General features: G+C 42.0%; 1 protein-coding gene across 3 annotated transcripts in view; it reads left to right on the top strand.

Annotated features, from left to right (window-relative positions):
- Positions 1 to 27,866, top strand: part of MYO3B (myosin IIIB) — a 423,015-nt gene that overhangs the window by 34,842 nt on the left and 360,307 nt on the right. For all 3 annotated transcript variants that reach the window (XM_021076498.1, XM_021076497.1, XM_021076499.1), the window contains exons 6-7: positions 2,402 to 2,478; positions 24,234 to 24,379. In XM_021076498.1, coding sequence (XP_020932157.1) covers positions 2,402 to 2,478; positions 24,234 to 24,379 — 223 coding nt within the window. The remainder of the gene's footprint in view (positions 1 to 2,401; positions 2,479 to 24,233; positions 24,380 to 27,866) is intronic.

Genomic DNA, 27,866 nt, shown 5'->3' on the forward strand with positions numbered 1-27,866 from the left:
TCAGCAAATCACTTGCTCAGAAGAAATCACTCAACAATAAATGGAGTTATACTAAGTATATTGGTCTATTTACTAAAAAGCAAAGAAAAATAGCAGAGGGGCCCTATGTTCAAGTCTTGAGCTCCTTTTCTATGTAAGAAGTGGTATAACTCTACGGAGTATGCTCTATGCATAACATTGGAGATATATTTTCCACACAGACCTGGAGCAGTCAGTGTGTTGTGAGGGAAAGAGCTAGAAGGATGACAGGATTAAAACTGATTTATGCACTTACCAGCTTTGTGATTTTAGCACGAGGGTAAAGGCTCTTCATCTTTCCTGTAGAAGGTTCCAGAACTTGTGGTTGCTGTGAAGGAAATTTCTAGGTATTAAAAACAACAAAGTGGAGTTCCTGTCGTGGCGCAGTGGAAACAAATCCGACTAGGAACCATGAGGTTGCAGGTTTGAACCCTAGCCTCACTCAGTGGGTTAAGGATCTAGCGTTGCCGTGAGCTGTGGTGTAGGTTGCAGACTTGGCTTGGATCTGGCATTGTTGTGGCTGTGGTGTAGGCCAGCAGCAACAGTTCCAAATTAGACCCCTAGCCTGGGAAACTCCATATGCTGCAGGTGCGGCCCTAAAAAAAAGACAACCCCCTCCCCCAAAAAAACCCCCCAAAACCCAGCAAGGTATAGATTTTTCTTTTTTTTAACCAAAAGTGTAGTGGAGGGTTTGGAAAAATAGGAAATTATTCATGGCCATTAGAGTTTAACGAGCCTTCCTTGGCTTCCTAATAAAAAATAAAGAATGCATGTGGTTAGCACAATAACTACCCCTCCCCGCAAAACAACCCAGCCTATGGGTGCTTGGCAGATCTGTGCCTGGTGTTCTTTGCTGATAAGCATACATATCCAGGTTTCTAGTTCTCAACATCAACAGCATTGGTAGCAGTCCTTGTCATTCTTTTAAGGCTACATTAGATTTCTGCTTGATATAAAATAATACCTTATGTCTGTAAAATACTTTACAATTTATAAATCATTTTCACATTTGTTCTCTCACTTGGTATTTAAAAACAACTCTTTTCTTAAAAAAATTACTTTATTGAAGTATAGTTGAATTACAATGTTGGGTTAGTTTCTGGTAGACAGCAAAATGATTCAGTTTTTTATATACATATTCTTTTTCATATTCTTTTCCACTGTGGTTTATCACAGGATATTAAGTGTAGTTCCCTGTCCTATATGTAGGCCTTTGTTGTCTATCCAGTCTGTATGTAATAGTTCTCATCTGCTAATCTCAAACTCCCAATCCATCCCTTCCCCACCCGCTTCCCCTTTGGCAACTCCAAGTCTGTTCTCTGTATCTGTGGATCTGTTTCACAGATAAGTTTATTTCTGTTGTATTTTAGGTTCCATATATAAGTGATATCATATGATATTTGTCTAAGAAGAATGGTTGTATTAGGTATGATGAGTAGCATTATTTCCAGTTGGAGATGAGAAAACTGAGGCTCAGGGTGAGGTTGTCTGCTAGAGGTCATACAATTCAGAAAAGGTATAATTGGGATGGGAGAAGGGTCTTCTGACTCCTAATCCAGTGTACCTTTCCATCCCTTGTGGCGTCAAGAAGGGAGCCTGCTAAAGACTAAGAGTTCTTTGGAATTACATTAAAATTCAGGTCCTCAACATTGAGCCCTAGATGATAATATTATTAGTTGATTTCTTTTTCCATTCGACAAATATATTTTTCTTGACAAGTTCCTAGGCCTCTAGGTAAACTAAGGCACTGAAAACCTTTTCTATCTATATTGATGCTCTATTATAGATAATACACACCAATTTTCTTCTTCCATAAAATGAAGCACCATTTAAAGAAAGCTATCACCTGAAATATTTTGGAAATATAGTTGGAAGATATTTTGGATTGATCCTAGTTCTCGATGTTTTTTTGTGATTCCTATTTTGCAGTAGTAAGGATAGAAATATTCCTTAGGGAAAAAAAAAATCTAGTTATTTAGATAGAGTGATAAATGCTCCTACCCAGCAGATCACAAACTACAGCCTGTGAGCTGAACCTGACCTGCCTCCTGTTTGTGTACAGCCTGTGAGCTAAGAATGGTTTTTATATTTTGAAGTGTAATTTTTAAATGGTTGGGGGAAGGAAATCAAAAGAAGAATATTTTATGTCACATGAAGATTATACACATCCATACATTTTTATGGAAACACAGCCACAGTCATTTGTTTCTGTGTTGTCTCTGCTGCTTTTGCACTACAATGGCAGAGTTGAGTAGTTGTGACAGAGCTTTAGATTACAAATCCTAAAATATTTACTTTCCGAACCTTTACGAAAAATTTTGCCAGCCACTGGCCTAGAATCTTCCCCTGCTCCTTACTGAACTATGACACTCTTTCCTTGCAGGTGTCTCAGCTCAGCTCACCAGTACACGTCTACGGAGAAACACCTCTGTTGGAACCCCTTTCTGGATGGCCCCTGAGGTAAGCAATGAGCACCTCTTCTTTAATATTTGTCGAATGTCTTGGTACTGGGAGTTTTTAGGGGAAAGACATATTCTTCACAAAACTCTCAGGCAGAAGAAAATCTTTTCTCCTCATTGATCTGTGAGCGTTCTGGTTTGGTGAGTGAGGATGATACTCCCAAAAGTAATCTCCCCAAAGTGGGGTTAAGTCACAGCCAACCTAGAGGATACCTTCATGCAGTTAGAAAAAAGCACCCCCTCCAGGAGATGCAGCCCTCTCCAAGGGTCCTGGCTTTCCAAGTGTAAATTGGAAAAGTCACCTTCCCTGGACAGATCCATCCCCAGTGACACATGGCTTGGTGAAGAGACAGATTTCAGCTCCAGCTGGCCTACAGAGTTATAGGTCCTGGTCCTGATTGTGTTTTTGTTACCAGATACATAGCAACTTCTCTTGTGTACTTTTTTGGCTCTCGAATAAAACCTGGGTCTTGGTCCTAATTTAGTTCTGGCATCATCACAGAATCCTCTGTGAGGTGATGCTTGTAGATGTTTGGGGAATCTTTGGCCTAAATACTGCGTTCCCTGAAACACAGGTAGAGCTTTGCTTGTCAGGTCAGCACTTAATTTCATAGTATTCCTGCCTGTGCGTGAGAGCAGTGATCTGGGAGTAAGCAAATGGACTCCTTTAATAAGAAAACTCAGGCTGTCATCTCCTTAGAGGTCTTTCCATCTCCATTCTGTCCCCACGCTCTCCTTCCTCTATGGTTTCCTAACACGGTAATTGGCCCTCACCCGTATGTTCACATTTCTTCCGTCGTCTGGGCTCTCTCTGTTATACTCAGGTAATGGACAGACTCATTTTAGAGAAAAAGAAAACCCCTGCAGAGTCCAGTGTTTACTTAAATGTTCAATGTTTCTTTTTTGTTGTTGTTGTTGTTGTTGTTGTTGTTGCTATTTCTTGGGCCGCTCCCGCGGCAAAATGTTTCTTAAAATGATTTTTAAAACTATGAAACTAGACATGTACTCCTTGTCATTTGTATTTATGGAACTATAAAACCCAAAGGGAAAAACATGTCTTATGAAAAAACTGCAAAGCCAGCAATGTTCACGTTAGCAGCTTTAAGTTAATGAGACCAACAACATTGTTTTGTGAAACTCAGTTGTCCTTTGCAGTGTGAATATGTGTCAGAGCATGAAAGCATGGATTATTTTGAGTTGTTTTGTTCCCCTTACTTCCAGGTAACATGTGGAGACCTAGTTCTCCGACCACTTTTCTCTTTGTTCGCCTTTGGCCTCTAACTGGTACTTCTCTGTTGGCTTGGTGCCAGCTTAATAATAAACATAAATATGGGCACTGAAATTATGTGACAAATATTCATCCAGATGATCTGGAATATGTTTTAACCATGGCTTATCCCATTTTATTATTAGTAATAAAATTATTGAAACAAAAACCATTAAAATTTTCATAGAAGGAGTTCCTGTTGTGGGTCAGCGGAGATGAATCTGCTAACATCCATGAGGATGCAGATTCGATCCCTGGCCTCACTCAGTGGGTTAAGGATCCAGCATTGCTGTGAGCTGTGGTATAAGCCTGTAGCTGTAGCTCCGATTTGACCCCCAGCCTGAGAACCTCCATATGCAGCTGGTGCAGCCCTAAAAAGTAAAAAAAAATTTTCATGGGGACCTCATGAACCCCACTTTGAGAAACACTGCAGGACAAAGTCAAGACTCCTTTGGATGGGGGACAAAGCCCTTAGATTCCAGCCTCTCTACTGTCCAGCCTCATCTCAGGTTACTTTTCCCCAGTTTACTTGTTTGTAATGCCTTAACTGTAGTGAACAACAGGTAATTCTCCAAATCCATCTTTATTTATCATTCCTTTAAACTGTTCCATATGCTGTTACATCATCAAGCTAGCCCTCACAACTCTGTAATATTTTTCCTCAATCTTTAAGTCTCGACTCAAATGCAACTCCCCTGGGAAAGCTTCCCTAAGCCTTGGCCAACACTCAAACTCTTTTCCCTAAATTTCCACTGCAGCCTCCACACCCTCCATTAGCAAACCATGACTATTGTATTGTTGGCCATCAAGTCTCCCAGCTGGATTCTCAGTGCTGGCAGGAACTGGAGATGCTCAGTGCTCAGCATCATGCTTGGTACAAAGTAGGTGCTCAGTAAGCATCGGCTGGATGAATGAATACATCAGTAAGAAAATCAAAGGAGAAGATGAATTTGGAGGGTAGTTTGAGAAGGGCTTTACAACTGTTGGTATTTGCAAATCTCTCTGTAGATTTTGATTAATTTATTATTAAAGGGAAGCATAACCGAGGTCACTGAACTCATGTGTAGGGTGTTATAACTCAGAAGATGGTGTTTCCATTCCAGTTTACAGCAAGTTGATGTTCTCAGAACCACAAAATACAAATAAGAGAAACATCCCCTTGACTTTGTACATTTCTTATGAGGTGTTTGTGACTTTTCGGTGTCAGCTGGTTTGAAGAAAATATGTGGAGTGTTTCTATTAGGGGCAGTTTAGTGGTCCATGGTGGCTTCTAGATTGCCTGGAACTGATTCACTTCCCATCAGGGGAAAGCTAATGTCACATCCCGCCTGCTGTAATGGGTAAGTTGAGGAGTAGGCAGATTGTGGTGCAGAGACCTTTTGCGAGCAAGTACACGATAGCTCTGCGAAGACCCTGGAGATTCTCTCAGGATGTGGGCTTAATCCAAGATGCTTTGGGACCCATGCTGCCGTTCTTGGGATTCTGGCCTACCCAGTATTCACATTTTTATTTTCCAAATGGAGAATTACTCTTTCCCACAAAGCATGCTTTTGCTCCATAATCCTCTCTAAGAATGTCCACAGGAACCATCTTCCATTTGTCAGTTCAGGTCAACAAATGTTTGTATTCTTCCCACTAAGTAAGGCTTTGGGTCAAGAGGAGTCCTTGAAAGTATAATCAGGAAGGGTTCACATGGACATTGTTTTTATACAGTGGCCTGCAATAGTATATTGATCTCAATATGCTTTCACTTCTGCTTTTGTGAATAAGTGATACTTAGACTACATATGACAGCAATGCATGCAAGGCTGATGTCAGTGGAATAAAAACTTTGTTGGCCACCACTACTTTTATCTTGAAAACACAGCTGAAAGATCACTGATCCTATTTTATTTTTGAGAAATTGAACCAAATTATTTTTTTCCCATTTTTATTTCCCTTTTTATGTCACCAGCTTGAGTAACCACAATATTTAATTTAAATAGGCTATGCTACCACTGTAAACCAGCTATAATGGAAAAAAATAAAAGTCATTATATATAAAAAAAAAGAGAAATGCCAATAATCTAAAGCAACCCCGAACTAATCTATGTCAGAATTAGCTAAAACAAAACAAAACAAACAAACAAACAAAAAAAACAAGCTATGCTACAAACCAGATAGTTAATGGAATGTGACCAGACATTCAAATGCTGATGCATGGTTCAACTGCACAGTTTGCTGGGACAGCTTGAAGCTGCGGCATGAACTGATGATTGTATTAGCAACACTCCCCACTTTTTTTCCTCTTGCCATCTTGTTTGGACACTAGGAAAGTTGAAAGCCACTGGGTAAAAGCAGTATCAACTCAGCAATGTAGGAGGAGAAAAATTCTTCTTCGAAACAATGCTACTGGGGAAATATTGGCTGGTCTGGTAGTAGAGTTAATCTCAAAGTCAAGATTAGTACAGTTTTTTTTTTTTTTTTTTTTTTTACAAAGTGAGTATGTCAGTAGCATACTGTAACCAGAGATTATTTGAAGGGGGAAAGAAAAATGCTCAACATAGAAACTGTGTTTAACAGATTACTCTGAGGAAAATGACATAAACTATAGGACATGAAGTTCCTCCTGTGAGTGCAGAGGTAGCTTTTTCCAGAGTTTGATGATTTGGCAGCTCAGTAAAGCCATGGAAGACCCAGGTCCTTAGATTTGCCAGGCTGTGACTACTGCAAGTTGCGTGGCTTCGTTGTTAGGGACAGACCTGGGGGCCATTATAGTAACATCGCCTGCGAGTATCTGAGGAGTCTTAGTGGCTCCAGCATTCCAGCAGCCACCCATGAGAGTGCCCAGGTATAATTGAACAGAGTCCTCCCCCCAAGCCCCGGCCCCCTTTACTGCCTTGAGGCTCTTCTTGGCCAGCCAAGAAGCTGGGTCAAAACTGTATTCACTCCAAACTAGTTTCCTAGGGCTGCCATACAAAGCAGCTCAAACTGGATGGCTTAAAACAACAGAAATTTATAATTTCACAGTTCTGGAGGCTTGAAGTCCAAAATCAAGGTGTCAGCAGGGCATGCTCCCTTTGAAGTCTCTAGGATCCTTCTCCCCTCTTTCTAGCTCCTGTTGGTTTGCTGGCAATTGTTGGCTTGCAGTGGTGTATCTCTAATATCTGCCTTGTGGTCTCTGGCTTCATATGGTCATCATCTTATAAGGACATCTGTCATTCATATTGGATTAGGGGCCCACCCTACTCCAGTATGACCTCATCTTAATTTATTACATCTGCTATGACCCTGTTTCCAAATACGTTCACATTCTGAGGTCCTGGAGGTTAGCACTTGAGCATGTTTGTTTTTTTTTGTTTTTTTGTTTTTTGCAGGATGCAGTTCAACTATAACAACTCCTCAAATATGTTGCACCCTTCCTCTGTGTAAATAACTCAAGTTACCAAGGCAATCAGCCAGTTATTTGGAACTTACAGGTCTGCATGTCACAAGTGCTAGCTTAGAGAGTTCAGCTTTGTGCACGTGCACTTTACAGACAGACAGACACACACACACACACACACACACACACACACAGCTCTCTCTCATCCTGAGGTGTTTGAGGCAGAAACGGTTCTTTCTGGATGTCCTACAATGTGCCATATGTTGTTCTGGATGTGCCATAACAAACTGCCTTCTCAATTGGGCTTTGAGAATCTTGTGCTGTCCTACCTGTTTTCTGGCCAAGCATTTCTTGATGATCTCCTGGCATGTTTGGCCCAGGTCACTTTTCTCAGTCTTCTGTTTACCTTAAGCCTCTGGTCTTCCTCCCTGCCTGTGATGTTGGCTTGTAGCCTAGTAACAATTTTTAACACAGTGTTTCCATTACCCATGTTTATTGCCTCTTTTCTCCTTCACCGCTCCTGACACCAATTACTTTTTTTTTTTTTTCAGGGACACTTACTTTTATTTTTTATTCAGTTACTTATTTTTCAAAAGGTGGGGGTAGGTATAAAGGGAGGGAAAAAACACACAAATGAAACATTTAACTGTGATTCTGTTCATAGATAACAGCTCTGGGGTGGCCCTCTTCTGTTTGATTTTACAAGAGTGAAATTGAATTCTTTCAACCTCAGAGGGCCAGGGGGCTCACCCTGCCAGCTGTACAGTGCATGTGATCAGGACAGAGAGGACCAGACACTGGTGTGGTACAGACTGGGACACTCCCACTGCGGTGAGGAGATTGTATTGTTTGAGGCTGGATATAGCTGTTGCCTCACCCTATGTTTTTCTTTTTTTAAAATTATAATTGATTTACAATGTTCTGTCAACTTCTGCTGTACAGCAAAATGACCCATTTTTTCACATTATCTTTTTTTTCACATTATCTTTTTTTTCACATTATCTTTCATTGTGTTTGATCACAAGTAACTAGATCTATTTCCCTGTGCTATACAGCAGGATCTCGTTGCTTATCTACTCCAAATGCTATAGTTTGCATCTATTAACCCCAAACTCCCAGTCCATTCCACTCCCTCCCCCACCCCACTGGCAACAACAAGTCTGTTCTCCGTGTCCATGAGTTTGTTTGTTTTCTGTAGATAGGTTCATTCGTGCCATATATTAGATGCCAGATATAAGTGATAGCATATGGTGTTTGTCTCTTTCTGACTTAATATGAGAATCTCTAGTTCCATTCCATTGCTTCAAATGGCACTATTTTGTTCTTTTTAATGGCTGAGTAGTATTCCATTGTATATATGTACCATATCTTCTTAATCTATTCATTTGTCAATGGTCATTTAGGTTGTTTGTCTTGGCTATTGTGAATAGTGCTGCAATGAAGATAGGAGTACATGCATCTTTTTCAATGAAATTTTGTCTGGATAGATGCCCAAGAGTGGGATTGCTAGATCATATGGTAGTTCTATATTTAGTTTTCTGTGGTACCTCCATACTGTTTTCCATAGTGGTTGTACCAATTTACCTTCCAAACAGTGTAGAAGTGTTCCCTTTTCTCCACACGCTCTCCAGTTTGTTATTTGTGGACTTATTAATGATAGCATTCTGACCAGTGTAAGGTGGTACCTCATTATAGTTTTGATTTGCATTTCTCTGATAGTTATTGTTGAGCATTTTTTTCATGTGCCTGCTGGCCATCTGTATGTCTTCTTTGGACAAATGTCTATTTAGGAATTCTTCCCATTTTTCAATTGGGTTTTTTGTTTTTTGTTTTTGTTTGAGTTGTGTGAGTTGTTTGTATATTTTGGAGATTAGGCCCTTGTCAGTTGCATCATTTGAAACTATTTTCTCCCATTCTGTAGGTTCCTCTTTTTTTGTTTTGTTTTGTTTTGTTTCCTTTTCTGTACAAAAGCTTTTAAGTTTGATTAGGTCCCATTGATTTAGTTTTTTATGCCTTTAAGCCATTTTGAGTTTATTTTTATATGTGGTGTGAGGGCATGTTCTAGTTTCAATGATTTACATGTAGCTGTCCAGTTTTCCCAGCACCACTTGCTTAAGAGACTGCCTTTTTCCCACTTTATATTCTTGCCTCTTTTGTCAAAGATTAATTGACTGTAGGTGTTTGGGTTTATTTCTGGGTTCTGTATTCTGTTCCATGGATCTGTTTGTCTGTTTTTGCACCAGTACCACACTGTCTTGATTACTGTAGCTTTATAATATTGTCTGAAGTCTGGGAGAGTTACACCTCCTGCTTGGTTTTTATTCCTTGGGGTTGCTTTGGCACAATTACTTCTAATAAATAGTATGAATAAGAGTATCCCACATATGCATAGAACTTTTACAAGTATTGTTTTTTAAGTGTGTAGTGCTTGTAAGGATGCCAATTAAGCATGATGGCATTGATTTTATAGATAAGGAGTCCGGAGCCCTGCTAGGCTGAGTGCCCAGGGACTCTGGATGGGTATATGGGCAACAGTGACTAGAATCCCTGAACTAAGGCACTTCCAATACAACCCTTGCCCAGTGTCACTATTGGTATTGCTCAGCTAGTATTTGCATCATACACATGCCAGGTAATATCCTGGTCGATAGCAAAAAGGGATGCAAGCCTAATTTATCTTTATTTATGATGATGGAAGGGGATTAAGGTTGATCTTTAATCTACCTTTCTCACCATCATACATAGTGAACTAAACTGAAAGGTTGGAAATGACCGAAACCTAAGAAAAGTTGTCAATCATTGTTGTTCTTGCGAAGGATATTTGTGGACTGTTAAAGTAATACCATACAGTTAGCTGGTATCTGCTGGTGTGATCATGCTGCTTGTTAAAATATTGAAATACTTCTGTTCTATGATAAGTGGCTGCCATCTGGAGCCCCTTGAGTGCTTCTTGGTCTCCAGGGGTGCCTGTCTCTTTTTCTGGGACACCCAGATCTCCCAATGATCCAGAAACTACACGGGATAATGTCTGGTGAGCAGGGACTTCAAGGACTAGCTCCAGTGCCATGAGGCAGCTGACTGTCAGATAGTTTGAATCTTGCACCTGCTAAGCAAGTGTATAGTGGGAAGGAAGCTTTCACTTACTTAGGACCCGCTAATGCACCAGGGACTGGGATGAGTGCTTTTTTAAAACACTATATCATTCTCACAACAGCTCTCTATAGTAGATATTAATTTCTTTATTTTATCACTGAGAAAAATGAAGCTCAAAGATGTGTAGGAGGTATTGTGCACAGATTCACACATCTAGGTAGGTAAAGAGCCGTTTGGCTTTTCAGAGAGTGTAGAAATCCAAGTTCCATTTTACAGATGGAGAAACTAAGGAAGGGGATGATACTCCTCATGCTAGTTCAGAGCAGACTTGGACCCAGATTTCAGTTTTCTAGCCCACTGGCCTTGTATTCTTCTCCTTGTGTGTTCGCATGGGATACTCAGTGTGGAAAGTGTGTGCTGAGCCAGCTCCTACAACAAAGCAGAGATGGCAGGGTGGTGGAAGAACACTCTGAGATTGGGGTGTGAGACTCAGAATTTTAAGAGAAATACATGAATAACCTATCACCTGTAATTTATAGGTTGACTACATTTTGCCATCCCACCAATGACAGAAGCAGCCCGTATATTAAGAATCCAGTTTACTTGGAATCTTCCTAAAACAGCCAAAGGTCTGTTTCTGTATTAGGAAGCAGACATGTGGATAAAATAAACATTTGCTTCTTTTCAGAAATTTTTTTTCCCTTTTTACTTCCATCTGCTAGTTGTTGCAAACAAGAGCTAATCAGCTGAGCAGAGACACAGATGTGCTGTGACGGCTCCAAAAAATAGATCTCTCTCTGCCTAGCAAAGGGTCGGTGACAGGGGACGGTTGCCATAACAACTAGCTTATACCAATGCAGAAATATCACAGGCTTTTTGCAACCATTCTTGCCTCTATTAATTATGCCCTTCCTAGCTAAATGATACAATAATGCTATTTCCTTTGGCACTGCCAGGACTAGAGATGACAAATGAGATATTTTGTGTTGAAGGGCAGAGAAAGCCATAAGACACTACAGAACTGAAATACTATTATTGTCATTACTACTATTTTGTTCCTTAAGCACTAGCTAATGGGTTTTGTACCCAAGTAAGAGTTAATGGTATTTACTGAGTGCTCACTATGTGCCAGGCACTAATGCTTTGTGTGAATTAATTCGTTTATAATCCTCACAGCAACCCTATAAAGTCACTGCAATTACTATCCAGTGTTTTAGAGAAAGTAAATCAGTTTCACAAAGTATTGCCCTTGGCCTTGGACAAGTGGTTAGGCGATGCCACCAGGATTTTAACCGAGGTGTTTACTGCCAACCCCCTCCCTCTGTACTAAAGCAAACTGTTTAATTGTGACGACCAGTGTAACCAGAACCAAAATGAGAAATTATACTTCTAATATTGTTTTAATTTATACTTCCAATTTAAAAACATTGTTTTAGGTAAGGATTATACTTCCTAATATGTTGAGGAAAATGGAATATTTCAGCATGATCCAGAAACCCAAGGGAAGGAGTTAGAAACATAAAATAACAAAGTTCTTCAGAATGGAATTTAGGAGGTTTGGATTTTTAGTTATAACCCTGCTGCTTATTTTTAAAAAGAGCCATCATGGTTCAATTATTTTGATATGGCTTCAGTTTTGGTAGAAAAGATAAGAGTACAGATTTTGGAGTTAGACCTAAGGAGCAAATCATAGGTACCGGCCTATGCACCTAACCAGGGACCTCAGGCAAATTACTGAATATCTCTGATGAGTGAGACAGAAGAAGTTAAAAGAAGTAAGAAAAATGAGAAGGGGGGAAAACCGGCTTCAGAGGAGATGGTGAGATGATGTACGGAAAGTGTTTGGTGTGGTACCTAGCGTAGTGAGTGCATTAACACATGGCAGCGCCTATTGGCTGAGCCCCACCATCCCTGACCTGTTCTCAACTGGAAGGAGACTGGCCTGGGGAGTCTCTGCTTCTGAGGTCCCTCTGTGTTCCAGAGAACATTTACAGTTTGGGAGGAAAGCCTTGTCCAGCTCTCACATTCTGGGCGTCTGGTATTCCTCGGATCATGAAGGCGGAATCTCTCCAAGCTCTCCATCAGGGTGAGGTGAAGGCAATGGTGCAAGTTGTAGGATCTCATTTTACCTGACTCTGTTTTCAAAGGCTGGGGATCTTGGGACCCCATCCGCCAGTCACTTCACTGTGAGGAATGCAAGCTTTGGTTGCTCAGGAGGTTCAAGTAAGAAGTTGAGAACCTTGGATCCTTGGCCCAGAGATGTGTGTGTCTTCCCTTAAGACATTCATTGCTGAGATTCTGTAGCCATTTGTGTTCATGGGTTCCCTCCAGATGCCTGTGTCAGCTTCTAAGAAATAGGAATTCTGACGTTCCCGTTGTGGCACAGGGGTTGACGAATCCGACTAGGAACCATGAGGTTGCGGGTTCGGTCCCTGGCCTTGCTCAGTGGGTTAAGGATCTGGCGTTGCCATGAGCTGTGGTGTAGGTTGCAGACGTGGCTCGGATCCCACGTTGCTGTGGCTCTGGTGTAGGCGGTGGCTACAGCTCCAATTAGACCCCTAGCCTGGGAACCTCCATATGCTGTGGAGCAGCCCAAGAAATGGCAAAAAGACCAAAAAAAAAAAAAAAAAAGAAATAGGAATTCACTCTCTTCTTGTTTGGGACTGACCCTGCCTGTGTTCACCAGAGTAGTCTTGTCTTCAAGAGCCAGAAACACAATCTGGGCAGTTGGGACTCTGGTGGGGGAGGGGCCCAGGGCAGGCCAAGGTGACTGGTGCAGCCCCAGCTTTCACCCTCAGCTTCTGCTGGAGCTCCCCTCTCAGCTGGAGCCTTCGGGGAAGTTGAGTCATATGTCATCTGTCAATGTGGAGGTGGGGGGTTGGCCCTGGAGGTGGTGGTGACATGTCATTACCCTCCTCCTGGTAGGTCTAAGTATAGGCCCCCATCTGAGGGTTCAGCTTCCAGATGTGCAAAAGTACATGAGCCCCAGAGCAGAGGCCTCAATCCTCCACCGCTCCCGCCCCACCCTGCCCTCTGCTTAGTGCTAATAGCCTTTGTGAGCATTGGAACTTTCCAGGCTGTCCTCCCACCCCTCTCTGGGAAGACAGAAAGGTCAGAGCACCTGCTCTTTTCCTGTCTTCATCCACCAAAGAGAAGAACTGTTCTTGCAGGGGCGGGAGTGTTTGCCAAAAAAATGTCGGAGGAAGCTTCTGCTCTTCCTGAGTCCTGAGCCCTAAATTACCTGCTGACTACACTCTGGTCACCCCTGCACTGCCCTGCCCAGGGCATAGGGGCTTGACCCCACAAGAGGGAAAGGGAGTTCATGGCTCGGCTGAACACTGCATTGGCTCCTCTGCTCAATGGTTCCTGAGCTGTTACAAGGGAGCAAAAGTGGGGGTCAATGGGTGGATAGTCAGCATTAGAAAAGGGTCCCAGAGGAGCCTTAGGGGGTGAAGCAGGAGTAGGTGGGGGTGGGCAGACTAGTGTTTTTGGTACTCTATTAGGGCCTAGGTTTTCCCACATTTCGTTTAATTTTAGAAAGTTGAAGGAAATCACTCTTTGGTAGGAGTGTGTGATGTTTTCAAGGGTATCCTGGTTGGCACAGTGATGTCAGCCTGGGAGAGGACAGAATCCAGAGACTCCTTGTGGAGAGAGGGTTATGTCCATGTGGGAGCATTCAGATATTTTGTCTGATTTGCTTCCCTTCCTGTTTTTCACAGGTATTGCGAAGGAGAAAGACACACACCCCCCGCCCCCGCCACAGTTAGTTTCTTATTTGTGGGCTTGGTTTATGCTCCAGCTCTGTTCCTTCTAGCTATATGACTTTGGAAAAGTTTTTTAACTCTTCTGAATCTGTTTCCTCACCTGGGGTGATAATACCTGCCCTAACTGCCAGGAGCTGAGAAAATGCAGGGACTCAAAACAAGGACCTTGCCTGATGGCAAAAAAAAAAAAAAAAAACAAACCTGAAAGCAGCTTCCTAACCAAGGAAGGGAGCTCACCTGAACGGTACAAGCCTAAGGTGGGCTTCTGGTCAGGATGAAAGCCTGCCTGCACGGTGCAAGCTGAGGGCAGGCCTCAGGTTACACAGCTCTCATTTTGATGTTGATGGGGAAGAATTGGGACTTTCCTGGGAAAACAATTTCCATGTCTGCATGGAATTCTCGGGTGACCTAGTCTTTCCTGTTGTTTTATTTGTTATTCAGTTTTCCTCAGTCTTTCCTGATTATTTGCATATTATTCTTATTTTCTATTCTTAGTTTCCTGTGGTGATTTGTGATTTAACAAAGTTACAACAATAATATAATAAAAATTTCATCCTGAAGGACTTTTCCCTATTCATATCCAACTTAATTAATATATAGTGTTTATCTACTAACTAGTTACAGTAAACTTTAGAGTTAGGATTTTAATGAGGTTTATAGAAGTTAGTCATATATTATTCTTGATCAAAAGAAACCCAGCTGTGAGTTTTGTCCTTGATTTTAGAAGCTTCTAAGCGGTAGCTAATTAAGTTGATTTATATTTTCTTAAACTGTCTTCCTGCCATAACGCTTGAAGATATACATTAGTCTAAAAACAAGATTTGTAAATGCCAGATTTTTGTGTCTGTAACCTCTTCAGCTTGTGGAAATTGGCTGGCCATGAGATGGTTTGTGCTGAGTCTCCTCTTTCCCACAGATATGCTACACCTGTTTGTCCTTGAATCGTACTCACTAAATTTAGTTAAGTTGAAGATTTTAAAATGTGATGTATTGCTACTATACCATGTGATCAAAAAACAAAGCCTAATAGTTAACCAATGTACTTTTAACACTATGATGTAATCTGTAGTGAAAAACTGTCTATATAATCAACCGCTTATGCTAATAAAATTTGAGCAGTCCAGCTCCCTGAAAGAAGGGACAAAGAGGCTGTCTCCGTATGTACATTTGCCGACACCGTGTCCCTCTCCTATCGGGAAAAAGTGTACACTCCCTGGCTGCCAGAGCTGGCCTCTGGCACCTAACCAGCTGTAAACTGAACTGAATTGTAGAATGCGAACTCATTCTTTCTTTAACTGATCTCTGGTAGAATTGGAGCCCTAGCTGGCAAAGGAAGGGGGCCACAAGGAAGTGAGGGGAAAGTGAGCAGACAGGGGAGGGGAGAGGTGGGGGGAACTCCACCTGCTTAAATGGAGGGTGTGTTTGCATCTCAGAGTATGGAAGTTACTGTGGCTGTGCATACGGGACATGAAAAAGCTCTCCGGAATGGCCCAGCATTCTCTGTGTCATAAGACTTCCCAGGAGATGCCCCACTCATGGAGGAACCATGGCATTTGCTCCTGGTTTGGTTGCAGACCAACTGGTGGCTCTGGACACATCAGCTCTCCCCCAGCTTCCTCCTTATGAAACGAGGGGTTTGACTTGATGAATCCTAAGGTCCCTTCCAGCATCCATCTCTGATGTGCGAAAGCTGCAGGAGCAGGGAGGGCAGTGGGATTATCCTGGCTCTCCAGGAAGATGTGTTCTTTTGGAGCCTTTGCATACTAAGGACACATAAAAATTGGAGTCAGCAACTTACCTTTCACAAGGGAGTTCTGTGACATTGGTCCTGAGTTTGAGAATAGGACTTACCATAACATTAAGTGTAAGGGATACCTTCCCGGGGCTTTGGGGGAATCTAAGTGCAAAAATCAGTGCTGTGAGCTGGCCTCGAACCCAGAACAAGTCCCCCTCTGCCCTCCACTAGCCATGCTGGGAAGTGAAGTGGTGTTGTATAAGAATCATCTACAGGTTTTTTATTTAAAAAAATTTTTTTGGTCTTTTTTAGGGCTGCACCTGTGGTATATGGAGGTGCCCAGGCTAGGGGTTGAATTGGAGCTGTAGCTGCAGGCCTACGCCACAGCCACAGTAATGCCAGATCCCAGCCTTGTCTGCGACTTACCCTGCAGCTCACGGCAACACCAGATCCTTAACCCACTGAGTGAGGTTAGGGATCGAACTCACATCCTCATGGATACTAGTCATGTTCGTTAATCGCTGAGCCATGACGGGACCTCCCTCTACGTGTTTTTTAGTTTGAACCTAGTTTTATTTTTCTGAAGGCATAAGCTAAGTATTGTGATCCTGAGACAAGACTTGTAGGATATCATATTTTAATTAGAGACCTTCCTGAATTTCCTAAGAACAATATAATTTAAATTATTTCTGGCAGTTTCTCAGTATGCAAGATGTAGATTCAAGCCTTGGGTTTTATGAATGAACAAGAACAGCAATAAAAAAATCCCATCAATTCTAGTTCTTCTAGTCCACATCCCCTTTGCAAAAAACCTCAAATCACAAGTATATTCTCCCTCAAAGTTGTATTTCATTCAAGGGAAAAGATTTCATGGGTTTTTTTCAGTATCTCAGCTTGTAACAGTTTAAGATGTTTGTACATAAAACTGTGAATAGTATTTTCCACTGCAGTATTTATAACTGCAATTTACAATTCCAGAGACATTCTATTTTAGAAATCGTTATGATCAATAGCATTTATTAATTATGCTGTGTGAATTATGTAAGCTAAATTAGGAATCCTATTTGCCTTCCAGCCTCTCAGCCTATCTTATTTGCCAGTCTATTGACTGTATTTTGGGGCTCAAGGTCAGCCAAGGATTAATAGTGTTAGGTCTGTTTGCCTTGTCTCTTTTTAAGCTGAATTTAGCTCTTGAGATAAAAGCATTTGGCCTGTGTACTTGAGTGAAATTTTAATCTTGACCTTTGGTTATGATTTTGGATCACAGGATCAAGTCTAGTAACATGAGAAATTGGAACATATAAAGCAAACCTAATTGCATTCTTAATCACATTTTAAAATATTAGTGGAAAAATGAAATTGTCTGAATAACATTTTTTTGGTTTGGTAAATCATTTTTTTATGAGAGCAAAACATATTTTTCCTTATGGTAGATGGTGCTTACTATAATATTATTTGCTTGAAAGTATTGGTTAAAAATCACATTTTTGAAAGAGATTTCAGCCCAGCAGCTCTTTGATATATCATTTGATAAATGGTTTAAGTTAAATAGGTTGGAAAAAATCTAGGTTTTCTGAATGCAGGAGCTCACACATTGACTATTTTTTATCCTCTTTACATCCAGTCTAATACAGATGTTCTTTACAGATAATGAAGACTTGGAGATGAGGAGAGACTATTCCCCCAGGTTCTTATAACCCAAGTCTTTTTGTGCGTGTGTGTGTGTGTGTGTGTGTGTGTGTGTGTGTGTCTGCTTTTTTTGGTTTTTAGGGCTGTACCAGTGGCATATGGAGGTTCCCAGGCTAGGGGTTGAATCGGAGCTACAGCTGCCAACCTATGCCAAAGCCACAGCAATGCAGGATCTAAGCTGCATCTGCGGCCTACACCAAAGCCCATGGCAATGCTGGAGACCAGGGCTCAAACCCACAACCTCATGGTTCCTAGTTGGATTCGTTTCTGCCGCTCCACGATGGGAACTCCAGCCCAAGTCTTTCTGTAGGAGATGGTGGGAGGATCTCACCCCAGTCTTGGGAACAGCCCTACTCTAGGGCTGAAAGGAAACTGCACTCATGGGGCATTTCATGGGATCATGGTGGCCTAAAAGTGTGAAAGTACTACCCCTGGCCTTGTACTTACAATGGAAAAGAATGTAGTTGAGAAGAGAATTTCTCTAATTTTTCTTTAACCCATGGGACACCAGTTTTACAAACATGACACCACCTTTAACCTGTCAAGTTGCTGGTGAGGAATTCCCATAGCCAATAAATACCCCCAAGGAAGCAAACACACCCTTGAAGTTTAAGGCAAACTTTCCAATATTTATTTACATTTCAAGACCAAACAAACAAAAAAGCAGACAGTATTCGCTCTTTTTTGTTATAGAAATAATTTATGTTCTCTGAAGACATTTTAGAAAATTCACCAAGGTTTAAAGAAGTACATAAAATAGATATTACCAATGACCCAATGATAATGACTACAAACATTTTGGTGCCACAGAAAAAGCTGTTTAACTTACGTAAAGCAGTGCTTCAGACAAGGCCCATGAGGAAGAAGAGGTGCAGGGAGATTAAATAATTTGCTAAGGTTATCCAGGGACGGGGTGGCAAAACCAAAATGAAGATGCCTGGCTCTGGGATTTTCTTGTACCAGCCAGAGTTGTAAATCTTTTCACAGTCCAAGAGCTTTTCACAGTTGTCTTTCTCCAGCTCATGGCTGAGGGAAAGGGCCAGCCTTCTCAGCAGAACTCAGCAGACCATGCGCAAGGATGGAGAAAGAGACGATATGTGTCAAAGCAGTTGTGTTATCAAATTGTGGGTGCAGTTGCACCCTATAAACTCCTTTAGGAGAGGGAGGAAGGAGTGACTGGGGCAGATTTAGAGTCTGGAACTTTGGAACTCATTAGTTCGAAGAAGGCTTAATGAGAACTTCCCTAACAAAGAAAGTTAACTACTACTACCCTTTGCTACAAAGACTGGTAGAGATAAACTATAGTGAAAACTTACTTCTTGTCCTCACTTCCTCCAGAAAGAAGCGTTTGGCAGCCAAAGTGGTAATGACTGACATTTGGGAGGCTCCAGCCCCCACCTCTGGATAAAATAGCTCTTGGCATTGAGCGTTGATAGAAGCACTGTTAGTGCACAGATATTGCCAGTAATCTGAGCATTAGTGTCTTTCTTCTTCCTAAAATAAGCAGCAGTGCAGTCTAACTGTATCAGAAAAGCTCTAAGTTTGCATTTCAAGGTAGGAATGTGGCCATGCTCCATTAACCAGCATGCAAACAATTGCTCTGTGGTTGAAGCTCATCTTCCTTAACGGAGGCATTATCACAGCCACCAGCATCTTTTCATAGACCTTAAGACCTGCTACAAAATATTGGCAATAAAAATCCCCTCAGGGTTCTAGCCATCCAGTTCGCATCCCAGAATATTGTGCTGTTCACAAGCTAATTTGCAGGGAGAGGTTAGCCTCTCATGGTATTTGGAGATACCATCTCCAAGTCACTTACTTGGAATCATAAAGTCATAGAATATTAGAACTGGAAGGGATAGTAGAGATTATCCATTCCCATCTTCCCATTTTAATATGTCTAGAAAGCGAGGTTCTTCTAACTAAAGAAAGCTCAGCTCCTTGAAATTTTCGGGGGACTTGTTCAAAAGGACCCAGCTGGTAAATAACGGAGTTCAGATTTTCTGATTCCAATCCAAAGGTTTTTCAACACAGCTTCTCTGATGAGTGCCACAAATTGATGTGGATGGGGAAGAAAGAAAGATAAAACATAATCTTCATCCTGGCTACTTCTGTTTACTTTAGGGGTCCCTTTAGAACATAGAAGAATGAATGAGGTTAGTGATAGATTAACACCAAGTGGATAAGACTACTCATGAAAACTCAGAAACAGTATAAACATTCACTGCTATCATGCCAAAGAGTCAGGATCGTTAAAGGTGGCTATGCAGAAGTATGTAAGGATTTATACATCCAGAAACTCACTGAGACTCAGTAAGACAATATTTTAATCTTGCAGGCAATAGGCCACTGACAAATACTGCACTAGGACTCTATCTCTGTTTTGAGTAATTTAGTGCTATGCTCTCTTAACCTTTGCCTGGTGCACTAAATGTTTTATAAAGGTCTATATACATGTCTCATGGAACATTCCAGAAGGCATATCCTCTTTATATGAACCTCAACTTGCTGTGTGCAAGTTCAACTTTGGAGAATTCTTTGTAAAAGTGACATTCATTTAGCAGATTTTCTATTCACAACACCGGATTAAGAGAAATACACCAGTTTGTCAAAGTCCATGGTATACAACCTGGTTTCTGCTCCTGGTACTTCTTAACTGTGTATTGAAACCACAGACTGACTGGTTGTGTTGGCAAAGAACAATAGGAAGATTAAAATCTACAGAGTTCTGAGATTTAAGATAATATTTAACTGTAATATAAAGTACATCACTGTTTTATTCTTACCCTTCAGTATATTCTGATTCTGATAGAATTATGTTTTTCTTATTGCCTCTCATGTGAAAACAAAGTGAGGTCCTGAGAGCATGGTTCAGGGTAGAGCTTAGACCCGGTTTGAACTTCTTATACTGCCAACCAAACTGACGTCTCCTTCCTGACGTCCCTGTTTTGTAAGTGGCACCATCATTCTTTTGGTTGCCCAGGGTCATGATGTCAGTCGTCCCTGGTGTGTCCCTTTCCTTAGCCTCCTGGGTCCCACAAGTCTCTCCTTGAACTCTCTCTCACACCGTTCTCCCTATTCCATTGCCACCGCCATCATTTATACACCTGTGATTGAAACAAAGGCTTGAGGCTTTAAAGGAGTGTATACCCTTGCCTTGGGCATGTTTCCTGGTGGCAGTAGAGGTTGGATGGAGGCGTGGGAGAGGATGAGGTGCTGGGGGTCCTGGGCCTGTGTAAATGCTGTCTACACGCATCTCTCTGCACGCCTTTGATAGGACTTACAGAACCCGGGAAACCTGGCCCCAGGGCAGGGCACTTACTTGCCTTTGCCCTCTCCTTTTCTCAGTGGAGCACGGTACCCGCTGATTCAGAAAGCTCTTTGAGGGGTTATGTTCTCCTGGGGCAAGACCCATCAACCCTCTGAGCACTCTTAACTCAGCTTTATTTTACCTGGAGACAAGCAGAATGCTGAGCCAAGGAGAATGAAATTACTTTCCTTCCTAAGGAAATAGTTGCAGACTTTGATGTTGGATTGATAGAGAATCCAATTCCAGGATGCACTGACCTTCAGTTGGGATGTAGCCTCCTAGAAATTCTACTTTGAATCCCATCACATGCGGTACCCAGTAAAGAGAGAGAGAAAAAGAGACTCCTTCTGAGAAGATGGAGTTTAGGTGACAAAAAACTCAAAAAATGTGGTTGGTTTAGGCAAAGTATGAGCATAGAGGCTGGTAATTTAACCATTCCTTGAGTACTTTATTATTTAGGGTTCCTTTATCTTTCCTTTATTCCTTTATTGTGATGATTCATTTACCTGTCTCTCCTCTACCTGGGTTCACATTCTGGCCTTGACCATGACTAGCTCTAGGCACTGGGAAACCTATGTAGCTGTGCTTTGCCTCAGTTTCCACACCTACAGAAGGTGATAACCGCAGTTACCTCACAGAATAGTTATGAGTGTGCACTTGGCCTTCTCTCCCTAGGGCCTCCTACTACGCCTGGCTCATAGGTTCTCCATAATTATTTGTGAGTTCTTTTACTAGAGAAGTGTTCTATAAACTTCTTTAGAAGGCTAAGCTTAAATAATTCCTTTGTCGCATTATAAGCTAAGTTCGGGGAGGGGAATTTGGCCAAAGGATACTCTTCTATTAATCAGACTGAGCTGAAGATAGTGTCCATCTGTAAAGAGAAGTGGAAACTAGATAAACATTTTGAATATTTTATGACAGCACTTGAGAAACGATAGGATATCTCCATTCCCACATTTGGACAGGCTCTTGGAATTGCCTTCTGTGCCCCATCCAAGATGTCTAGAAGTTGATGTGACTTTCTTCCTGAAAGTCGTGGGCTATGGGCTCTGGACACTTTTTTTGCATTGTCTTGCTTATTAAGCTGCATTGGTCTCCCTCTAATATCCCAAGGTTTGGGAGCCCATAACCTTTATTGGACATGCTAATATATACTGTCCTAGGACATTTATGGTTGTCATGGTTTGTCATTTAATTTATTATAGGTTCACTTTAAATTTCAATTGGCCATAGCCCTTGTTGCGGCAGGCTAGTCCTATTTCTCCTTCCCTCACAGGAATGTATAACAATAGTGAACTGTTTGCTGATTGATAGGTCTAAAATTATGTTTGTCTCACACATTTGGAAATGTCATTTCTGAAAGGGAAGGTGTCGAATAGCCTTCTCTGGAGCTCTTTTAAAATAACTTAGTTTCTCACCTGATTCACATCACTGAGGTGATGAAAGTGAGGTCTTCGGGGGCAATGAAATGGCCTCTGCTTCTGGAATTGGAATTATTTGTACTTGCATTCAAAGGTACGTTTGAAAATAACATGTTAAAATTTAACAGGATATTCTGTGGCAGGATAGTCTATTCAGAGGATGGAGCTAGGATCAGGCCCAGGATGCAGGTACATGGAAAAAGTTCCTCAGTTCAGAAACCAGGAAAGAAGCATAGAGGGCAATCATGGGAGCAAGAGCACCAGGTCTCAGGCAAGAGGGCAGGTACATTCACCTGGCATCGTGAGACCAGTTAACTGGGCCTGGCCGAGAGCAGGTGTGTTAGTTTTCCGTCACTGATATTATAATATCACACATATATTTGTTTATTCTATAGGTCAGAAGTCCAATATGAGCCTTACCCAGCTAAAACGTAACTTTTCCATTTGGAAGTCTCCCATTCATCTCACACTTAATATATCCCAAATGGAGCTCCTGCTGTTCAACCCAGACCTGCTTTTCCTTCTGTCTTTCCCATTTCATTAAATACCAGTTCCATTCTGGAATCATCCAGGTCAAAAACACTGGACTTGTCTTCAGTTCATCTTTCTTTTTAAGTTCCATTCAGGTGGGAGCTCCTGTTGTGGTGCAGCGGAAATGAATCCAACTAGGAACCATGAGGTTGCAGGTTTGATCCCTGGCCTCGCTCAGTGGGTTAAAGATCCGGCGTTGCCGTGAGCTGTGGTATAGGTTGCAGATGCGGCTCAGGTCTGGTGTTGCTGTGGTTGTGGTGTAGGCTAGCAGCTGTAGCTCCGATTTGATTCCTAGCCTGGGAACTATCATATGCTGTGGGTATGGCCATAAAAAAGCAAAAAAAGCAAAAAAGCAAAAAAAAAAAAAAAAAATTCCGTTCACCGAATCCAGTTGGCTTTACCTTCAAAATTACATAATCAGAATCTGGTTGTTATTTATCACTGTCTTTAGTCTGGATTCCTGTAGTAGCATTTTAAACTGGTTTTGCTTCTTCTACTCATGTTCCATGTTAATGCATCCTCAGCACAGTAGTCAGTTGCTGTTAACAACTATGCCAGCTCAGGCACTCCTTGACCTCCAACAGCCAGTTGGCCCATCTCAGAGTCAAAGTCAAAGACCTTCTGATGGCCCAAGAGGCCGTGCAGGCCCATCACTTAGGCTCTGCTCTGGTCTCCAGTGATCCTGTTTGTCTACCTCATGGGCTGTTTTGACCAATACATCATTAGATTCTAGAAGTCTCCCACTTGCCCATGTCCATGGATCAGTCTTGGTCAAGGAGGAAGACTGTAGGTCAAATAGGGGCCTTTGGTACCCACCCCCTCCACATCCTCTGGTCCGCCTCCTCATTCTCCCAACCCCATTTTGAGAGCCACTAGAATCTAAGTGGAGGGGCTTTTCTTGTCTGACACAAAAAGTTGATAGAAAAAGATTTCCCCACAAGGTTCCATACTTTCTAAACCAGTGACAAGTCCAGGGGCATTTTCTGGTTGTCCTGATCTTGTACCCAGTCTGCTAGTAACTGAAGTGGCAGCATCTGCTGGAACTCAGACCAGTTGTTGGGGTTTGAAGAGGGGGCAGATTTCCTTGGAGAAAGAATGTGGAAGGGAGTGGTTCCTATTTTAAGTTATCCGCATGTCTTCCAACATCTTTCTGCCCAATTGTCACCAGCCTGGGGACTTTGTGCAGGATACAAGCATCTTCAAGAATAGTTGTTCCTCACGGTTGAATTCCACAGCTGGTAATGAGACAGAGGTTGCAGGCAAAGCCTTTCCTTAAAGGACGTCAGGGTGGGTGCAGTGAGCTGTGTGCTCTTGTGCCTCCCCTTGCACAGTTCTTGGTACCTGGAGGGTTCAGTGCCTGCTTATTGAACTGAACTGATATATTTTTTAAAGTTAATGAACATATCAGATGATAAACCAATCATACAAATAAGGCCTAGAAAATGAACATCTTATTATTATTGGGATTCAATATCTGAGTAGCCAGGGGAACTGAGAAAGGGGCTAAGATTGCCCAAGGGCCTTTTCAGGCCTCTGAGGTGTCAGTGGGCTTGATGTGTTGTGTTCTGCTTTTGTCTGATAGGTCATTGCTTGTGAACAGCAGTATGATTCTTCCTATGACGCTCGCTGTGACGTCTGGTCCTTGGGGATCACAGCTATTGAACTGGGGGATGGAGACCCTCCCCTCTTTGACATGCATCCTGTGAAAACGCTCTTTAAGATTCCAAGGTAGGACACAAGATGGCGCTCTTGGCTCATTAGTTCTTTGTGAAAGAGGCTTGTTAAGGATAATGAATAGTAAACAATTTTTCTCCAAACCTGTGAAAGCCTGATTGTAAAATGAATTTGGGGGGAGGAGGGTGGGAGAGAAGGAGGGGGTGGAAAGTAGTGGGAAGAGGGTGTTCCTGAAAGATAACATATCCCCAAAATAACTATGTGGTAACAATTGCATATTTTCAATGCTCCATTTTTCTGAGATGTTCATTTTTTGGTGTGTTTTGTACAAAAAGACTGAAAATGCAGTTTTAGATGAAGTAATCTGTCTAAATACTGGTGTTTCTTTTTTTAATTTTATAGTCATGTCTGGTCATTTTTTCCCCCCAAGTTTGAATCTTTTTCCAGTATTCTGAAAAATTTAGGGATGAAAAAAATGTATATCGGCACAAAAAGAAAAATCAGGAAAACGTTACATTGGTCATGACTTTCTCTCCATCCCTTAATTTCCGTCTCAATGGGAAATTGTGCAAAGAGGTCTGTTTGAAGGGTATTTACACGGCAGTATATTTTCTATTGTCTATATTCATTAGGGGTTTGTACAAGAGGATTGATTGTCTTTCATCAGAATAGGGCTGATGTTTGGCCAACTCAGGGCTCCAGTTATGGAAAATGAAGCTATCTGAGAGCTCCATCCAGGCAGGTTGCAGGCTGAGAGATCTGTACCTTCCACGTTGCTCTTTCAAAGGAAGGCTCTGGGCCGACTGGGAGCCCTTTAACCGCTTTAACAACACACATGCTACAACCTTTCCTTATCGGCACAATCTCACAGCTCTCACAGCCTTTAAAAATTTCCCTGATTGCAATTTGCATTTCTGATTAGGTCTATTTATATGCAGATGAGGCTCTGAGGCGGTCCTCATCATAATGTTATCATTTTTGTACCTAATCCAGATGTGAACAACCACCCACCATTTTTCCAAAAACGATTCTCACCCAAGCCAGACTTGGTCTTTTTTTTTGCTTTTTCCATAGTACAAAAACAGATCCTGGTGATGAGAAGGACAGACAGAGCTTCTGGCTTTTTAACTTAATAGGCTGGTGAATGATCAAAACCATGTAAGCATGCAGGACCCCAAAGCATTATTGTGTACAGTAATACAGCAGAAAATGAAATGGTGTCTGAGATGATGTGTGTGTGTTGATTTTTTACAAATAGTTTACTCTATTTACTGTAGCTGCATAATCTCTAGCTGCATAATTTCTCAAAAATTAGAATTAAGGTGTGGTTTCTGATTAGCAAGATACATGTACTTTTGATAAGAGATCCACTTGAGCTTATTTTTTTCCCTCTTTTTTTTTAGTGTGCATTTGCATACAAACTTAAAAAATTTCGTAAGATAATAAACATGAAGCAGCTTAGAGTGTGTGTGTGTGTGTTTAAACAGACCCTTCATCTCCAATAACTCCTCTTAGTTTGCTTCTATGCCAGCCAGATCTCTGATCTTTAATAACCTTTCTACTCTCACTCCTCTCACTTTTTCCATCTTGGGAGAAAGTTCTAGATCTGAAACACAAATAACCAAGCCCCCCGCTTCAGGAACAAAGCAATTGCTAGAAAAGGATCTTAAGGACCAGGATCCTTATCTCAAAGTAGGTTGAAGCTTGCTTGCTTTCCTCCTAGTGTAACCTCCTGCCCTTTCACCATCTCTAGGTTCCCGTGCAAATGATGAATCAGATGGAACTAGGGAGTGTCAGCACTAGTCTGTGAGCAGACCCTTAGTACAATTGTGTGCTCAACACTGGCCATTATCACAGCCTTAACAGCCAACTTCACATTTCCTGACAGGAAGGATGGAGGGTTTTTTTTTTTTTTTTAATGTAGCATATTTGCATATAATGCATAGCTTTTTATACTGGACGAGTTATTTGCTTAAGAAGTTGTACATTGGCCTTGTGGGTACATGTGTTTATGTACATGTGTGCGTGTGCATGCATGTGTACACTCTGTCTTAATCCTGAATGCTAAAGATGTATCTTTTCCTCAGAAAAGCACTTTGATGGAGAGTGGAGAAATTTAACATTTACACATTTTAAATAGGTACTTAGATTCTGCCTGTGTGTTTCATGGGACTCTCTTTCTCATTTTATCTCAGCGTTTCCTTTGTTAAAGGAGAAAAGCAAATGGCAAATAATGACAAAAATCCTTTGAATCTGTTCGGCCTCAGAATTTTTTCCTTCCTCTCTGGTTATGAGTGTTGTCAGTGTTCTGGAATTATCTTCAATTCAACAACAAAGTCCATTGCAGAGCACTCCCTGGGGTCCAGAGTACCGTGTGTGGCTTCCTCCTCCAGCCTTTCTCATTCACCTCTTCCCACAACCCTTTCCTGACTGGAGATAAATTGTGTAAATTATCCAGTAAGGGAAGAAAAGAAGACCTTTCCTGCTTCAGGGAAGAAGTGACTTTCATGGGTTACAAAGACCTTAGAAATGAATGAAGTCCTGCTAACACATGAGGTGGGAGCTTCCGATGTCAGCAAAACAGGTGATTACAGGGGTTCCCTGGGGGCGCTGTGAGGAAACAGGAGGCAAGACCTGCCTGGAGGGGGCAGCCTTGCCTACACACAGGTCTCCTCACTTTCCCCTCTTTGCCTCCACCCCCCTTCTCCTTCCTTTTGACCTTCACATTAGAGGATGACACTTGGAGTAGTCGTGACCTGTCTTTGAAATGCTGCGTGACTTGCAATCGTTCCTACGTTGCCAACACAGAGAAATTATCTGCTGATTGGCAGGGCAGCGCTATTTGCTGAACCTGTCAGCATGTGTCATCTTGCCTAATGCCTTTGCTCCAAAAAAGTCACCCCTCTCTGCCAGTCACTGCTCTGTCTGCTGCTATTTTTCTCCAGGAGTCAGAAGAGAGGAAAGGGGGGGGAAACCATTTCTCTGGGCATCCAGTGGCTTCGACAACACCTCCCTCACGACTCTCTCCTGAGGATGCCTTCAGAATTCCAAAAACTTAGAAGGATCTTGCAGATGACCTGGATATATTCACTGAAAAGGAGATCTGTTTCAGAGATGTATTTGCAAGAACCCAGAGAGTGAGGAGAAGTGTTCAGTTATGTGCCTCTCTTGGTAACCAGGTCTCTTTCCTTAGCTCGGAGTCCTTGGCTAAGGACCTCTTTGACCTCCACAGATGGGGGACAGGAAGGCAGTGTGGACTAGCATGGGTGGGTTTATTATGCGAGCACTGAGCACCATGTCACCTGCCGTTTATTTGGGGCCAGATAGCAGCCAACTCTGACCCTAGCCTTACTGCACATTCAGTGCTTCCACATCCTTCCTGTGGAAAAGTGCAGAGTGTCTTCAAGATTCCCAGCAGAAGTGTCCTTGGCTGGGAGTGGATGGGGCAGCATGGCCTGAACATTCTAGACCCTGAGGCCAGTGATTTTCCTTTTCCTAAAGAGAAGCTTCCCTGTAGTACATGATTTGGAGAAAGAACTGG

The sequence above is a fragment of the Sus scrofa genome, chromosome 15, assembly GCF_000003025.6.
Source record: "Sus scrofa isolate TJ Tabasco breed Duroc chromosome 15, Sscrofa11.1, whole genome shotgun sequence".
NCBI classification, from domain to species: Eukaryota; Metazoa; Chordata; class Mammalia; order Artiodactyla; family Suidae; genus Sus; species Sus scrofa.